Source organism: Phaseolus vulgaris, chromosome 4 (assembly GCF_051622355.1).
Source record: "Phaseolus vulgaris cultivar YP4 chromosome 4, ASM5162235v1, whole genome shotgun sequence".
NCBI classification, from domain to species: domain Eukaryota; kingdom Viridiplantae; phylum Streptophyta; class Magnoliopsida; order Fabales; family Fabaceae; genus Phaseolus; species Phaseolus vulgaris.
This window is the reverse complement of record NC_143501.1, coordinates 42,252,747-42,271,888: the sequence shown is the minus strand read 5'-3', so window position 1 is coordinate 42,271,888 and position 19,142 is coordinate 42,252,747. Positions and strand designations below refer to the sequence as shown.

The following is a 19,142-nucleotide window of genomic DNA, read 5'->3' as shown; positions in this document are numbered from 1 at the left end:
GATGGCCCAACAACATTGGTGCATGAGTTGGTACCTTGGCGGCCACACTATTAGCCTACGCACTCCAATAAAGGGAAGTCTTATGTGTCAGATTATGCTAAGATTGTGTAATAACGGCGCAAGGACATTCTGCCAGGAACCCTAAGTCCTCTAAGAGGCATGGGAACAGAACAAAAGTAACCCTAAATACAACCAATAAAAAGGGTGGTAAGAACCCTATCAAGGTACACCGTTTCTAAGCTTGAAACAACTTTACTTACTTACCGTTTCTTTGCTCCAGTACTGACTTGATCGTCGGAGTGCAATCAATAGGTAGGGCCCCCTCTGTTTCAACGGAGCCACTCTCAGCTACCCAGAGAGAGAGCGGAAACCACCAGGAGATAAGAGGAGCCATCATCTGCCTTTGAAGTCAACGACGACTGAATGAACCAGCGAGAACACATATATATAAAACACTAAACATAAAATAATAAAATTGGGTAATATGTTTGATAAAATAAGATAAATAAATAAAATTATACAAGACAAAAGTTTAAACATGTATTATATAAAAAACATGTATTATATAAGTAATCCTGACTAAAATAATGTTTAAAATAAAGGAATAAAATGTTTTCCTCAATGCTTTTGATAATTTTCATGTGGCAAAGCTATAATGTTCAACTTCAAATTCAATTGGAAAGAGACAACATAACAACCTACCCAAAGACTTTGAACGAAGACTTTTCAAGTAAACAAAAAACAATATAGACTTTTCGCACTCTACGAATCCAAGTGATATTAGAATTTTAAAGTGAATAACTGATTGAAAGACTAAAAAATGTTTAAAATGAAGAAAAAAGGGCTTTGCCCAACGAGTATATATATAACAGAAAGAGTTTAATATGCAGAACGAAGATTTCTGATACAAGAAACATTTAATTTGTTATACATAGGTTGTGTGATGAAGAAGTGTTCTATTTTAATTCTCGTTCACCTTTGTTGGCTTTCACTTTTTATGTCAACTTTTGGTGTGTGGAGAGAGATAGTGTGCATCCCAAATGAGAGAGAGACATTATTGAAGTTGAAGCATCATCTCAAAGATCCTTCAAATAGGCTTTCATCTTGGAATGCAACTGTGGATTCTAATTGTTGCCACTGGGTTGGAGTTGTCTGCAACAACATCACTGCTCACGTTGCAGAACTTCACCTCAACATTTCAGAACCTAGTTTCTTTCATGAAGATGTATTCGATCAACAAACATACGAAGATTATTCTAAATCGATATTTTCTGGAGAGATTAATCCTTGTTTGGTTGACTTAAAGCATTTGAATTACTTGGATTTCAGCGGCAATCATTTTGGTAATATGCCAATTCCTTCTTTCATTGCAACAATGACTTCCTTAACTCACCTCAATCTTTCAAACGCTGGATTCTACGGGAACATTCCTCCTCAGATTGGAAATCTCTCCAATTTGTTCTATCTTGACCTTGGAATGAATTATTATCTGTTTGCAGAAAATGTTGATTGGGTATCAAGTCTTTCCAAACTCCGATATCTTGACTTGAGTGGCATGAAATTACGAACACCAGGTATGTCACTTCCTACTCACCTTGGGAAACTGACTTTCCTAACTCACCTTGATCTCTCTTACGTTGAATTCAGTGGAAATATTCTCTCTCATATTGGGAATCTATCCAATTTGGTCTACCTTCACTTGGAAAGTTATTCTATGTTCCCTCAAAACCTTCATTGGTTGTCAAGTCTTTCGAAGCTTGAACATCTTGGTTTGGGAGGAATAAATCTATCCCAATCATTTCATTGGCTTCACACTATTCAAGATCTTCCTTCTTTAATGCACTTAAGTTTGTCAAGATGTGCATTCCCTCACAATAATCCACCATCCTTATTTAACTTTTCATCTCTCCTCATTCTTGATATTTCTGCTTCTACAATTTATTTTGTTCCAGAGTGGGTTTTTGGACTGAAAACACTTGTTTCTCTTAGTTTAACATTCAACAATTTTGAAGGTCCAATTCCTGATAGCATTGGAAACCTTACACTCCTTGAAAATCTTGACTTGGCTTACAATTCATTCTCTTCTTCAATACCTAATGGGTTATATAGACTTCATCATCTCAAGATCTTGAACCTAGAAAGCAACCACTTGCATGGGACTATTTCTAATGCTGTGGGAAATTTGACTTCTCTAGTCGGACTTGATCTTGAAGGCAACTCAATTAGTGGTACCCTGCCTATATCACTTGGAAAACTTTCATCATTAAGATCTCTCGATCTAACCAACAATCAATTCAATGGAAATCCATTTGAAAGTATTGGGTCACTCTCTAAATTAGTAAATCTTCAAATTGTAGATAATTGTTTTAAAGGAGTTGTCACAGAGGGTAATCTTGCAAATCTTACGATGTTGCAACAAATTCTTGCCTCAGGAAATAATTTGACTTTAAAAGTGGGTTTCAATTGGTATCCTACTTTTCAGCTTACCAGGTTGAATTTAAACTCATGGCAATTGGGTCCCAACTTTCCATCATGGATTCAATCACAAAACAGACTACAAGATTTAATGATGTCAAACACTGGGATATTAGATACTATTCCCACTTGGTTTTGGGAACATTTTTCTCAGGCTTCTTATTTGGACCTCTCCCATAATCAAATCCATGGTGAGCTTGGGACTACATTAAAGAATCCAATATCTATCTACAGTGTTGATCTAAGCACAAATCACTTTCATGGAAAACTGCCTTATCTTTCAAATGATGTGTACAACTTAGATCTTTCAAGCAATTCACTTTCTGGAACCATGGATGATTTTTTATGTAGAAATCAAGACAAGCCGATGGCCTTGGAATTTCTCAATCTGGCATCAAATAAATTGTCAGGAGATTTACCAAATTGTTGGAACATTTGGCCATTTCTAGTGGGTGTGAGTTTACAAAATAATCATTTTGTTGGGAACTTACCCCCATCCATGGGTTACTTGGCAGTGTTGCAATCTTTTCAAATTCGTAAGAATTTGCTCTCAGGAGTATTTCCTACCAGTTTGAAGAAGAACACCCAATTGGTAATATTGGACCTAGGGGAAAATAATCTTTCAGGGACTATTCCATCATGGGTTGGAGAAAAGTTATTAAATATGAAAATCCTTTGTCTTCGATCAAACAACTTTTTTGGTCACATTCCAAATGAAATATGTAATATGAGTCTCCTTCAGGTTGTAGACCTTGCAGAAAACCATTTGTCTGGAAATATACCTACTTGTTTCAATAAATTGAGGGTCATGACACTCAAAAATAGAAGTAGAAATAATGTTATCTACTCAAAATCACCTAATATTGAATATCACCCTTTGCTACCTTTAGCACCCAATATGCTTAGTGTGCTACTTTGGCTAAAAGGAGCAGGAATTGAGTACAAAAACATCTTGGGTCTGGTAACAAGCATTGATTTATCAGGGAACAAATTATCAAGTGAAATACCTAGAGAAATCACAGATCTAGATGGTTTGATATTTTTGAATTTATCCAAGAATCAATTATCTGGCCAAATTCCATCAAGTATTGGCAATATGAGATTGTTAGAATCCATTGATATCTCAAAGAATCAACTTTCAGGAGAAATCCCTCTAACCATATCAAATTTGAGTTTTCTCAACCACCTAGACTTGTCTTATAACCATTTAAAGGGAAAGATTCCAACAGGCATTCAAATTCAAAGCTTTGAAACATCCGATTTTATTGGAAATAATTTATGTGGTCCACCTTTACTTATCAATTGCAGTTCCAACCAACAAAGTTCATATATTAACCACTCTGGAATAGAGAATGATGAGCATGGAGTGAATTGGTTCTTTGTTAGCATGGCACTTGGATTTGTTGTGGGATTCTGGGTAATTGTTACTCCTTTGTTCATTTATAGATCATGGAGATATGCATATTTTAGTTTCCTTGATGATATGTGGTACAAGCTACAATCTTGTTGGTGATTGTTGGTTGATTATTAATGATAAATTCAAGAAAAAAATTCAGTGAAAGAAAATATTAGAAGGTTTTTCGTAGTATATATTTTATGAAAAACATAAAATACTTTAGTTTGAATTTAATATTAAGTTTAATTTTTTACCTGAATTGTAGTAAAAAATCTTTTGGGGAAAATTGCTCAAGCATAATATGCATCTCTCCTTTTTTGTAATGTTGTGTTTCTATTTTTTGGAGTGAAATTGTAATATCTTGAGATCGAATTGGTTCTACATTAAAATTGGGTTTGGTACTCTGTTTTAGATAAGGGGGAGCATTCTTATTCAAATTTCTATATGATATAAAACAAATTACGTTCTTTCTCAATGGCAAGGTTCAAGCTCCATGTAAATACTTAATTTTGGGTGTAATATTTTTACCTTCATTTCACAGTATTTGAAATCTAATTTAATTTATTTTAATATTTTTTCTAGAAAAACAAAACAAAAAAATGAGACATGTACAAACGACAAAATAGGAAGTGAAAAAGAAAAGAAAACGAAAAAATTGCAAAAGGGACAAACAAATAATATTGTGTAAAAAAGATAACAAAATGTTCACACATTGTGCTTTCACAATTTCTACTTTCTCCCACATAAATAGTTATACTGCTCTGCAACCACTACCTATTTCCACTAGTTGCATGTTATAACTCTATCATATCCCTTTTTTATTTTTAAGTTTATCTCTTTAAAATCAATTCTTTTATGCTTTCAACTCACTTCAAATGAATTTTTAGAATTCACTTATTATTTGCATCCACTTCCATCCAATTATGAGTGTATTTTAGAGATACTTATAATTGGTTGTTTTTTTAGTATAATTCAGGAAGTCCTATGTGATGTCTTATAATCGTGTGAAGTTTATTTATCTGAAAGACCAACTTTAATTATGTCCTTGCACTCTTTATATTTTTATTTCTTTCTTTCAATTTGATGTGATTCATCTGCATTTTATTTTTTATTTGCTTGACGAAGCACTCCAGTTCCATGATGGAAGAGAGTTCTAAAAGAAATTTACAAAATTTTAACATGTGAAAATAATTTAATTATTTTTGTAATGACATCTTAGCTTCATCTCTGGTATTCTCCAAAATATTTTTCAATTAAGATTTTAATTTATCCAAAAATAACAAAATTTCAATGTTGTTACAAAATTATCAAAAGCCTTTTCACTTGTAATATTTTGTTTTTTTCTTTGTATTTATGAGTTAAAAAGTTGTATTTAATATAAATATATATTTTTATTTTTAAATGTTTTTATATATTAGGAGTCTTCATTTATTTTTCTATGGTTCATAAAATGTTGCGACCAAGCATAAAAAGTTTATGAAGAGTGTGTTAGAAAACAAATCTGTTGTAAATTATTTTTATTTGGAATAATATATAGACGTTGGTTTTTTAAGATTAATTATGGATTGAGATGGGATAAGAAAGAAGCTTGAATTAAGTTAATAATGCATAACTTTTGTTATTTACTTAACACAAGATTTCGTCTTAGAACGCCAAATAAGTAGGCAAGTAGAAAGGTATTAAAAGAATTAACAGTAAAAAATATTTTGATTAAATATAACTTAAGCTGCTAATAAATAAAATAAATATATATATATATATATATATCTATATATATAATTTAAGTTGTATATTTTTGTTATGGCTCAATTTAGTTTCTGAAAATTAAGGTATTCTTTTCGTCACATAAATTAGTTCAAATACTTTTGGATCCTCTTTTGTTTTTTAATTCATCCCTTTATAGATAATTTCAAAAAATTCTTAATTAACTAACTGAAACAGTGGTTACTGTGTTTTTCTTTTTTCTGTAATTTATTTTAACAGAAAAAATCAATAATGTTTCTCGCACTCCCCGATATTTTAGGCGAGTTTTTTTGGGTGAATTTTATTTTTCAATTTAAAGAGCACTTGAGTTGTCCTATTGTCGAGCACCTCTTTCTATCAGATTTTATTTGATCACGTCCTAAATTTTATTTAAATAAAATTTTATGTCATGGGCCTTCTTAATATCAAATAGGCCTAGGACACCACACAATCTCCCATCCTTAAGCCGAAGAGACTAAAAGGTGACTAGCGTGGCAGTTTTAAATAAGACATACGTCATCCGTTGAGCAGTTTCACGCTTTTAACACTTTTTCAAAACGTTATTTAACCTAAAATCTTGTGCAACCCGAAAATCTTTAATTTGTTTCCTAGCTTCCGCGTTATCTCTTTAGAGTTCTTGCATGGTCTCCATGAGTTGTTGAAGACACATGTTCTCGTTTTCCATTTCCACAGTCGCGTTTCGTTGCTCATCGCGCGGTGCACAGTAAATCTTTTCTAATGTAATGTTGGTGCAGGAACAACTTTTACTAGTTCCACGTGGGCGCCAATTTGCTATGGCTCAATCTAGTTTCTAGAAATTAAGGTATTATTTTCTTCACATGAACCAGTCCAACTATCTTTCGATCCTCCTTTGCTTTTTTAATTCTCCCCTTTATAGATAATTTCAAACAATTCTTAACTAACTAACTGAAATCATGTTTACTAACCGTCTTTCCTCTTTTTCCGATAATTTACCACTACAAGAAAATAATAAAATAAAAATCAATTTTAGATACCAAAAATAATTAATTGTTATAGTAACTAAATTAGAGACCATTTTAGGGATTAAATAAATTTTTGGTTTCTAAATTAGTTTGTATTATTATTAAATGGTTTCTAAATTGGTATCTAATTAGCAACCAAAGTTTTTGCTACCAAATTTAGAAACTAAATAATTGATAGTTAAAACCTTGGTAACTAATTAGATACAAATTTAGAAACTATTTAACAATAATACAAACTAATTTTGAAACCAATTTTTTTTTAAGTCTATAACTTAGTTACTATTGCAATTAATTATTTTGGTATCTAAAATTTAGTTTCTTCGTTATCATTTTCTTGTAGTTTATTTAAAAAAAAAAATCAACCATATTTTTTGCATTTTCTGATATTTTAGGCGAACTTCTTGAACGGGTTTTATTTTTTAATTTAAAGAGCACACAGGTCACCTTCTTGCCAAACACCTATTTTCATTGTATTTTATCCGACCACGCCCTAAGTTTTATTTAAACAAAATCTTCCTTAACACTTAATAAACCCACGACAACATAATTTTTAATGTATGATCCGTATATAATCAAATTGAAATTCAAATATAAAAAATATCAAATATTTTATCTCTTTAACCAGCACAAATAAAAATGGAGGGTCTTATCCTTTCATATATAAATTTATATGAAATATTTTACATTAAAAAATGTGTGAATAACTAGAGTTTTGAAAGGGGAGATTATGGAGGATGAGAGAAAATAATATTTTGAAAAAATTCCACTTTTATTAAAGGTCGTTTTATTTATTTTATTCTGAATGAAATGCAACATATGTGAAAAATAAATCGAAAATTTTAAAAATAAAAATCATACTAAACATAAATGTAAAATTTACACAAATAACTTTTACAAACAATTGATAATGAAAATCAAAAATTGTATTAAAGGAAAATAAAATTCTTATAAGTTAGGTATTTTGATGACTTGTAGATTTATTCTTGTTTCCTAGAGATTAGAATATTCACCATATATATTAGAAAAAAAAACAACTTCAAATGTGATGGCTTGGTCTAACAATAATATATGAGTAAGTGTAACGACACTTTTTTTATAAAAAGCAGAAACAGTGTGCCCACTATCACTTTCTTCTTCATTCTTCCAAACCACTTTCTCTCTCTCTCTCTCCAATTCTCTTCTCTCCCTCTCTCTTAATTTCTCTCCCAATCTTCATCTATTTTAGAATCTGATCATACCACGCTGTAGCAGAGGAGTTAAGAAACATTTCTACCCGATCAGATTTTCAAACAGAGTAAGTTCATTTTTACTCTAAATATCCTGTGTTCTCTGTTTTTCCTTAGGATTTAGTCATCAATTTTGGTGGGGTCAGTTGAGAAGTTTAATCCTCTCAACTTATTCTATTATATACTGAAATTTTTTCTGTTTGGATAATTTGCATTAGGCCTGTAAATCTTGAAGCTTATCCAAACGGTGGGGAATAAAATTTTAAAAGTTGCTTGGAAAGCAAGCAATTGAGGTAAGGGAAGCTAAATTTAATTTTTAATAGCATCCTAGGATAGAAGATCTGAATGCGGAAGGGACGTGGTCCCAATATTGAATTTCTCTTACAGGGATGTTATTTGTTTATATATTGGGTTGTTTATTTGTATATTATTTAAATTTGTAAAAATATTATATTTTGATGATTTAGTATTAAAGTGTTATTTTTTTCATGTCAAATAGACTTTTGAATATTGTGGATCAATTTTTGAATGATATTGTATGACGGAATGGTATGGAATTGAATTCATACATTTGGGATAATGTATGGACTAATGTTTGTTGTGTATTAAGTATTTATGCCTATGTGGTAACAGAGATCTCCGAGCTTCACTGATGATCTAAGTCACATAGACTAAGATATCAGGTGGTGAGAAGCTGATGGGGGAGTTCATGCACACCGTGACATATGAGATGCACGGCTTGGGTTGTATTGAACTTACCCTGATCCTTTCTGTTGGATTCGCTGGTAATCTTTGGATCAGGTGTTAGTCTCTGGTAGGACTTACTTAATACGGGTCTTCCGGAAGATGTTGTTTGTTGAATATTCTGGATGTGTAGATCCATGTGAGATCTATGTGATTGTTTTGTTGTTGAGATTTGAAGAAGATTGAATAATTTGAGAAATTGATCATGTAACTTGGTTTTCTCTTTTGATTTAATTGTGTATATTATAAAATTCTATTTTCACTAGCTTACCCTTGCTTTTCTTGTTGTGTTTGAACTGCGATGACTGTACTACGTACACGAGCAGATGATCTTACAGGTGTCTGAGGATCAGAAGAGTTTTAGGGCGTTGATTATGAAACTTATATTGTAAATATTTGTATTTCTATATGTCCTAATCATGTATTAGGAATGTTTTGAAAAACTTTATGCTTGTATAGAAATAAGTAGAACCTGTATTGTAATAGTTAGATGTATTTTCCGGGGTGTTACATTTAATGGTATCAGAGCGGTTCATCCTTAGGATAACCTGGGGGTAGTGGGTTTATTTTGTTTCTTCTGCGTGTAGATTTTTGGTTACGTCTAGCCTCAAGACTTAGTTAAAAGTTTCTAATAAGATGTTTGACAAAGTTGTTTTTCTTGAAATCTTGTTGTGTTCGAGTCAAGTTAATTGTTATGAATAAAGATGAAAGTATTAAGAATGAAAAGAATCTTGATAGAGTGGTGAGGGTGCACACTCATGACTAGATCAAGATTATTTTCTATCTTAATTCTAAGTAGCTAGAGTACATTTTAGGGATAAGTTTTGATTGGTTTTTTACTTGTTTCGTATGATTATTTCTTTGAAGTTAATTTGTCTTAAAGATGTAGTTGAAAATTTTTAGTAATTTCTAATCCAATTCTTTATGTGCTTAGTAGATGGCACGTAGACCACCTACTCCTCCTCCACCAGTAGATATGCCCAACTTAGCTCGGGCAATAGAGATGATGGCAACAGCCTTGCAACAACAGAGTGCTACTATGGCATAACAGCATCAGGCCGCCCTTCATCAATTAGAAACAGCTAGATTAGCAGCAGAAGCATCTCAGCTTCATCAACAACCCCATACCTTTAGTCTGGAGGATTTTCTAAGACATAATCCACCCAGATTTAATGGCAAGGTAAATCCAGATGGAGCAGACCAGTGGGTGAGAGACATAGAAAGAATCTTTGAAGCTACTCAATGCCCTGAAGAGAGAAAGTTATCTTATGCCATCTATATGCTTATTGAAGAAGCTGAGTTTTGGTGGATAGGCATGAAGCAAATGATGGAAGACAAAGGAGAAGATGCCACTTGGGAGAACTTCAAAGTAAGATTCCTGGAGGAGTATTTTCCTGATAGTGTCAGGTATGCAAAAGAAATTGAATTCATGCAGCTGGAACAAGGAAATCTTTCAGTCACAGAATATGCTACTAGGTTCAAACACCTAGCTAGATTCTACACCCAGACCATGACTGAGGCTTGGAGATGTAGAAAATTTGAGTTTGGATTGAAGCAAGAACTTAAAGAAGTGGTGATTCCTATGTCCATTAGAGATTTCCCTGCCCTAGTGGAGAAAGCAAAAGTAGTGGAGAGTTTGAAAAGTAGTAGCAGACTTGCTAAGCCTCAAGTGGGAGGACCTTCTAAAAGCATGCCTAAATATGAAGATAGAAAGAAACCTTATTTCAAACCTCAATCTTATAGCAGAGGAAGACCCAGTTCTCAATCACCACCTAGTTTCAGATGTTTTAGATGCGGTTGGCCACATGATGTTAGATTTTGCCCTCATCCAGTGTCAAATGTGACATGTGATAGATGTCACAGGTATGGTCATGCAACAAAAGACTGTCGTGTCCAATTGGGAGCTCCAAATTCTGGCGGAGTGCAGCAAGTACAACAAAATAGTAATCAAAAACCCAAAGCTGCTGGCAGAGTTTTTGCTATTAGTGGAGTTGAAGCTTCACAGTCTGATATCCTTGTTAGAGGTATTTGTTCTATCCTTGGAACACAATTATCTGTATTGTTTGATTTTGGGGCAACCCATTCTTTTATATCTTTTGATTGTGCTAAGAAACTTAAGTTGCCAGTCCGAGAATTAGAGTTTGAGTTGGTGGTATCTACACCAACAGAAGGTATTATAGTAACTTCTTCCATGTGTGCTGAGTGTCCAGTAATTATAGATGGGCAGAGATACAAGATCAACATGATTTGTATACCTCTAAAAGATTTGGAGGTTATCTTGGGAATGGATTGGTTGTCTGCTAATCATATCCTTATAGATTGTGGTCAGAAGAAGTTAATTTTCCCTAAATTAGAAGGAATGCAGGTTATCTCAGCTCATCAGTTTGAGAGAGAGATACGAGAAGGTGCAGAATGTTTTATGCTCTTGGCTTGTTCTATAGTTACTGATAAAGTACAAAAAGATATGTTTGTAGTTCAGGAGTTTATGGATGTATTTCCTGATGAGATTCCTGGACTTCCACCTAAAAGAGAGATAGAGTTTGCAATAGACTTGATTCCCGGAGCAGGCCCTGTGTCAATTTCTCCATATCGGATGGCACCAGCGGAGTTAGCTGAATTGAAGAAACAACTAGAAGACTTATTGGAGAAGCAATTCATTCGACCTAGTGTTTCTCCATGGGGAGCTCCAGTGCTATTAGTGAAGAAGAAAGATGGTTCGTCACGTCTATGCATAGATTACAGGCAATTAAACAAGTTAACAATAAAGAATAAATATCCTCTTCCTAGAATTGATGACTTGATGGATTAGTTGCATGGAGCAGTTGTCTTTTCTAAGATAGATTTGCGCTCAGGTTATCACCAAATTTCAGTGAAAGCGGAAGATGTTCAGAAGACTGCTTTTAGATCAAGGTATGGTCACTATGAATTTCTGGTTATGCCATTTGGGGTGACTAATGCTCCAGCTATTTTCATGGATTATATGAATCGGATGTTCAGACCTTTTCTTGATAAGTTTGTGGTAGTGTTCATAGATGATATTTTGATCTATTCTCGTACAAGGGAAGAACATGCAAAACATCTTAGAACCGTCCTGAACATTTTGAGAGAAAAACAGTTATATGCTAAACTTTCAAAATGTGACTTCTGGATGTCAGAAATACAATTTTTAGGACATGTCATCTCTGCACAGGGAATATCAGTAGATCCTTCTAAAGTGGAGGTTGTACTTCAGTGGGAACGTCCTAAAACAGTTACTGAAATTAGAAGCTTTGCGGGTTAGCAGGATATTACAGGAGATATATAAAAGGTTTTTCTAAAATAGTGGCTCCTTTGACCCAATTGACTAGAAAGGATCATCCTTTTGCATGGACTGAACAATGTGAGAAAAGCTTTGAAGAGTTGAAAAGAAGGTTGACTAATGCTCCTATATTGACAATCCCTGATACCAATCAGTCTTTTGAAGTTTTCTGTGATGCTTCCTATGAGGGATTGGGTTGTGTTCTAATGCAGAATAAGAAAGTTGTTGCCTACGCTTCTCGTCAGTTAAAGGTGCATGAAAGAAATTATCCAACTCATGATCTAGAATTGGCAGCAGTTGTCTTTGCTTTAAAAATATGGAGACATTTTCTTTACGGAGTTAGTTTTAATGTGTTCAGTGATCATAAAAGCTTGAAGTATTTGTTTGATCAGAAGGAGTTAAATATGAGGCAGAGGAGATGGATTGAATTTTTAAAAGACTATGATTTCCAGCTAATATACCATCCTGGGAAGGCAAATGTTGTTGCAGATGCGTTGAGTCGTAAAAAGATACAAATGTCTTCGCTTATGATTAGAGAGTTAGCATTGATTGAAGATTTCAGGAGTATGAATTTGGAGGTTTCCATGTCTTCAAATTGCATTAGTTGTAATACACTTGTTATAACTAATGAATTTTTGGAGAAGGTGAAGGAGAAGCAGTTGGAAGATTCAAAATTGAAGAACTTCATGGGCTTATTAAATACTGACAAAGCTAAAGACTTCTCTTTAGGAGTGGATGGTATTTTGAGATTCAAAAATAGAATATGTATACCAGAGGATAATGAACTAAAGCAAACAGTGTTATCTGAAGGTCATAAAAGCAAACTCAGTTTACATCCAGGAATGACCAAGATGTATCAAGATCTCAAGAAGTCTTATTGGTGGCATGGCATGAAGAATGATGTAGCTAAGTTTGTAGCTGCTTGCTTGACTTGTCAGAAATCAAAGATTGAACATCAACGGCCTGAAGGCATGTTAACTCAGTTAGACATTCCAATGTGGAAGTGGGACAGTATCTCAATGGATTTTGTTACCCACTTACCACGTACTTTGAGGAAGCATGACTCTGTTTGGGTCCTAGTGGACAGGTTGACAAAGACGACACACTTCCTACCTATAGACCTGAGAATCTCTATGCGGAAGTTGGCCCAGATTTACATAGATGAAATAGTCAGATTACATGGTGTACCCTCCAGCATAGTTTTAGATAGAGATCCTAGATTCACCTCCAGATTCTGGAAAACACTTCAAGAAGCTTTGGGGACTAAACTCAGACTTAGTTCAGCATATCATCCTCAGACTGATGGACAATCAGAGAGAACTATCCAGTCCTTAGAGGATTTGCTTAGGACTTGTGTGTTAGATCATTTGGGCAGTTGGGATGAAATTCTACCATTGGTAGAGTTCACTTACAATAACAGTTACCAAGCTAGCATAGGAATGGCTCCTTTCGAGGCATTGTACGGAAGAAAGTGTAGGACACCTTTGTGCTGGTTTCAGGATGGTGAGAGTGTGTTAATTGGACCAGAATTAATACAACAAACCAATGAGAAAGTCAAAATGATTCAGGAAAGATTGAAAACATCTCTCAGCAGGCAAAAATCTTATGCAGATCAAAGAAGAAGACCTTTAGAATTCTCTGCGGGTGAGCATGTCTTTTTGAGAGTTACACCGTTCACTGGTGTAGGAAGAGCACTCAAATCCAAGAAATTGACTCCTAAGTTCATAGGACCTTATCAAATTCTTCGGAGAATAGGCCCCGTGGCTTATGAAATTGCTTTGCCTCCTCCTTTAGCTAACATTCACAATATTTTCCATGTATCCCAGCTACGAAAGTATGTACCTGATCCTAGCCACAGTCTAGAGTCTGATTCCATTCAGGTCAAAGAAAATTTGTCATTTGAAGTAAAGCCAATCAAAATTTTAGATTCACAAGTGAAACAACTTCGTGGAAGAAGTATTCCCATGGTGAAAGTATTGTGGGACCTCACCTCTGGAGATTCCACTTGGGAAATTGAAGAGGTGATATGAGCATCATACCCTAATCTTTTTCTTGGTAAGTTCATTTTCGAGGACGAAAATTTTTGTAGTTGGAGATAATGTAATGGCACTTTTTTTTATAAAAAGCAGAAACAGTGTGCCCACTATCACTTTCTTCTTCATTCTTCCAAACCACTTTCTCTCTCTCTCTCCAATTCTCTTCTCTCCCTCTCTCTTAATTTCTCTCCCAATCTTCATCTATTTTAGAATCTGATCATACCACGCTGTAGCAGAGGAGTTAAGGAACATTTCTACCCGATCAGATTTTCAAACAGAGTAAGTTCATTTTTACTCTAAATATCCTGTGTTCTCTGTTTTTCCTTAGGATTTAGTCATCAATTTTGGTGGGGCCAGTTGAGAAGTTTAATCCTCTCAACTTATTCTATTATATACTAAAATTTTGTTCTGTTTGGATAATTTGCATTAGGCCCGTAAATCTTGAAGCTTATCCAAACGGTGGGGAATAAAATTTTAAAAGTTGCTGGGAAAGCAAGCAATTGAGGTAAGGGAAGCTAAATTTAATTTTTAATAGCACCCTAGGATAGAAGATCTGAATGCGGAAGGGACGTGGTCCCAATATTGAATTTCTCTTACAGGGATGTTGTGTGTTTATATATTGGGTTGTTTGTTTATATATTATTTAAATTTGTGGAAATATTGGGTTTTGATGATTTAGTATTAAAGTGTTATTTTTTTATGTCAAATAAACTTTTGAATATTGTGGATCACTTTTTGAATGATATTGTATGACTGAATGATATGAAATTGAATTCATACATTTGAGATAATGTATGGACTGATGTTTGCTGTGTATTAAGTATTGATGCCTATGTGGTAACAGAGATCTCCGAGCTTCACTGATGATCTAAGTCACATAGACTAAGATATCAGGTGGTGAGAAGCTGATGGAGGAGTTCATGCACACCGTGACATATGAGATGCACGGCTTGGGTTGTATTGAACTTACCCTGATCCTTTCTGTTGGATTCGCTGGTAATCTTTGGATCAGGTGTTAGTCTCTGGTAGGACTTACTCAATACGGGTCTTCCGGAAGATGTTGTTTGTTGAATATTCTGGATGTGTAGATCCATGTGAGATCTATGTGATTGTTTTGTTGTTGAGATTTGAAGAAGATTGAATAATTTGAGAAATTGATCATGTAACTTGGTTTTCTCTTTTGATTTAATTGTGTATATTATAAAATTCTATTTTCACTAGCTTACCCTTGCTTTTCTTGTTGTGTTTGAACTGCGATGATTGTACTACGTACACGAGCAGATGATCTTACAGGTGTCTGAGGATCAGAAGAGTTTTAGGGCGTTGATTATGAAACTTATATTGTAAATATTTGTAATTCTATATGTCCTAATCATGTATTAGGAATGTTTTGAAAAACTTTATGCTTGTATAGAAATAAGTAGAACCTGTATTGTAATAGTTAGATGTATTTTCCGGGGTGTTATAGTAAGTGTGAGAATGAATGGCTAAGACTGTGTCAAACAATGAGTAGGCTTTTTATAGTCAAGGTCTTTCAAATTTAATAAAAAATAACAAAGCAAAGAGAAAAAGAAAGTGGAACAAAAAACAGAGGCCTTTAAAAATATAGGTAGAGATAGAGTTAAAAATAGATTTAATATTAATTTTAAAGCAAGTTAAATAAATTAATAACATTAAAAGTGATTTAAGGAGTTAGATAATTGTAAAAATTATTTTGTTTGAATAAAGTTGACAAATTGTTTAAATAAACTATTTCTTTCATACATTTTCACATAATAGATTACATGAGAAAAATAAAATAGTGGATCTTTAAAATAGTTTTGTTTTCTTCATTTATGTGTGGTTTGCTAATTTTCCAATCCATATAATGGATAGGACTTCAAAAGTCTTTTGATTTCGTTTTATGCATTTCCTTGTCACCATGTCCTATTTTGGTAACTCTTAAAATGGGTAGCACTTATTAGTGTGCTTAATTTTCTAACTCTTAAAATAGAGTAGGAATAAGAAATTCATGTAAACTAAAAACATATAATAAAATATTATTATAATTAAATATAACTTTTGCTATCTCTTTTAAGTGCTCGATGGATAGACCTCCCAAAAGCTGCCAAAAAAACATCCAATGCAAAGTGTTGGATTGCCACAATTGTTTAAATGTAAACATTGCATTTGGATAATTCAACTTATTTTTTGCATTTGGATAATTAAGATTTATTCTTTCATATTATATTTATATTATTATTATTATTATTATTATTAAAATATATTATTAATATTATTATTAAAATATATTATTATTATTATTATTAAAATGTATTATTATTATTGTTATTATTATTATTAAATTAAAAAGAATTGAACTCATCAAACATATTTTATTATTATATTATAATTATTATTATCATTATCATTATAATTGTAACACCCCAGAAATAACATCTAACTATTACAATACAAGTTCTACGTATTTCTATATAAACTTGGAGTTTTTCAAAACATTCCTAATACATGATTAGGATTTATAGAAAAACAAATATTTACATATCCATAGCTCAAAATAAAACTCTGAAACCTCTAAGGCTTTCCTGCACCTGTATGGTCATCTGCTCGTGTACATAGTACAGTCATCGCAGTTTAAACACAACACAAAAAGCAAGGGTAAGCTAGTGAAAATATAATTTTATAATATACGAAATTAAATTAAAAGAGAAAATCAAATTACATGGCCAATTTCTCAATTATTCGATCTTCTTCAAATTCCAACATAAATCAATCACATAGATCTCACATGGATCTACACATCCAGAATATTCAACAAACAACGTCTTCCGGAAGACCCGTATTAAGTAAGTCCTACCAGAGACTAACACCTGATCCAAAGATTACCAGCGAATCCAACAGAAAGGATCAGGGTAAGTTCAATACAACCCAAGCCGTGCATCTCATATGTCACGGTGTGCATGAACTCCTCCATCAGCTTCTCACCACCTGATATCTTAGTCTATGTGACTTAGATCATCAGTGAAGCTCGGAGATCTCTGTTACCACATAGGCATCAATACTTAATACACAGCAAACATCAGTCCATACATTATCTCAAATGTATGAATTCAATTTCATATCATTCAGTCATACAATATCATTCAAAAAGTGATCCACAATATTCAAAAGTTTATTTGACATAAAAAAATAACACTTTAATACTAAATCATCAAAACCCAATATTTCCACAAATTTAAATAATATATAAACAAACAACCCAATATATAAACACACAACATCCCTACAAGAGAAGTTGAATATTGGGACCACGTCCCTTCCACATCCAAATCTTCTATCCTAGGGTGTTATTAAAAATTAAATTTAGCTTCCCTTACCTCAATTGCTTGCTTTCCAAGCAACTTTTAGAATTTTATTTCTCACAGTCTGGATAAGCTTCAAGATTTACGGGCCTAATGCAAATTATCCAAACAGAACAAAATTTCAGTATATAGTAGAATAAGTTGAGAGGATTAAACTTCTCAACTGACCCCACCAAGATTGATGACTAAATCCTAAGGAAAAACAGAGAACAAAGGATATTTAGAGTAAAAATGAACTTACTCTGTTTGAAAATCTGATCGGGTAGAAATGTTCCTTAACTCCTCTGCTACAGCGTGGTATGATTAGATTCTAAAATAGATGAGGTATAGAGTGAGAAATTTAGAAAGAAGATAGAAGGGAGAGATGGAGAGAGAAAGAGAAAGAGGTTTCGTGTGTGTGTGGGGGGCAGCGGTTTGACTTTTTCTTCTTTATCTTTTTTTTTTTGTTTACGCTGTTACAATAATTATTATTATAATCTTAATGATTTTATTATTAATATTATCATTATTGATAATAATAATAATAATAATAATAATAATAATAATAATAATAATAATATTCTTATGGTTATTATTACTAATATTATTATTAATGTTATTTTTTATATTATTATTATTGTTATTAATATTAATATAATAATAATAATTTTATTATTAATGATATTTTTTTATTATTAATTAATAATAATAATTATTATTATATTAAGAATTTGGATTTTTAATTTTTGAATAAAGGATTTGGTATGGATTTTAATTTCTAAATTAGTGAAGTTTGTGATTTACATTTGAGAAGGTATTAAAGTTGAAGAACTGAAAACAAATCAAAACATATTTAAAATTTGAAAACATAATTTTTTTACTTTTTTTATTTTATTAATTGATCATTTAGAAATAGTATTTTTAAACACTACTTTCTACACGCATGTGTAGGGTAAATTCCTTATCTAGCACCATTTACACTTTTATTTCTTCATCTAGCACCCTTTTGTTTTTATTTCCCTAAATAACACCTTTTTGTTTTTATTTCCCTATCTAACACCCTTTTATTTTTTATTTCCCTATCTAGCACCATTTCAAAAATAAATTAATTTTTTTATATTTTTAATTTTGAATGTATTAAAAAATAAATATTTTTAATGTTTAAAATAGTTAGAAATATAATTAATGAATAAATAAATGAGTTTTTACAAAATAAAAATAAAAAAAGTAATAAATTTAAAATGTTTAGTTTAAAAATTATTTTTTTTAAGAATGAATAAAATAAAAAATTAAACTCTACAACATCATAAAAGTTGAATCTATAAACATAAATTATTATTTATTTTTATTATTATTGATGATGTAATCATGTTAATTTCAAGTAAAAAATACAGGACATAATTATAAAAAAAAACAAATTAAATAAGGACTGATATGGATATAAAAAAGAACAACAAGATCGAACAAAAAAATGTTCATATTGTCAAACACCATAACACACATAAAGAATATGTCCCAACATTACTGAATTGTGCACTTCTCGTCATTAATTATGTTTCATTTCGCACAAACTATTTAATGTACCATTGAAGAAAATATTAAATGAATGATCATCTTTCATTTATTTTCATTTTTATGATCAACATATACTTATTTAGTATCGCCTTATATTTCTTATATTTATCTTATTTGGATTTTTTTTATGTCTTTTATCTTTTTCTTAATTTTTTTTGCCTTTATTTTATATATTTTATGTTTTTAGTTATTTTTTTTCTGCCATTTTTTTTATTGTTGCTGTTTTTATTTTCTAGAGTTTTTTTTTTCATTTTTTGTTTCTCATTTTTAAGCATTAAGTGTAACATTTGCATTAGTTTTTCTT

At 32.1% G+C, this 19,142-nt stretch overlaps 1 protein-coding gene and 1 long non-coding RNA gene across 2 annotated transcripts; one reads left to right on the top strand and one right to left on the bottom strand.

The window, feature by feature from the left end:
* The first annotated feature begins 916 nt into the window (after positions 1–916).
* On the top strand, positions 917–4,031 carry LOC150028095 (receptor-like protein EIX2). The gene has a single exon (XM_090301640.1). It carries the CDS (start codon positions 944–946, stop codon positions 3,986–3,988), a length of 3,045 nt encoding a protein of 1,014 aa, XP_090157766.1. The 5' UTR covers positions 917–943; the 3' UTR covers positions 3,989–4,031.
* A 12,441-nt stretch (positions 4,032–16,472) lies between these two features.
* LOC150028094 (uncharacterized) lies at positions 16,473–17,620 on the bottom strand. The gene is made up of 3 exons (XR_016520384.1): positions 17,526–17,620; positions 17,300–17,374; positions 16,473–16,525 (listed from the first exon to the last, which is right to left on the bottom strand). It is a non-coding gene; the product is annotated as an uncharacterized LOC150028094 (long non-coding RNA).
* Between the last annotated feature and the right edge of the window lie 1,522 nt (positions 17,621–19,142).

What these genes read in the sequence shown, in the direction of transcription:
- LOC150028095 (XM_090301640.1), top strand. Translation starts at nt 944, where the DNA reads ATGAAGAAGTGTTCTATTTTAATTCTCGTTCACCTTTGTTGGCTTTCA.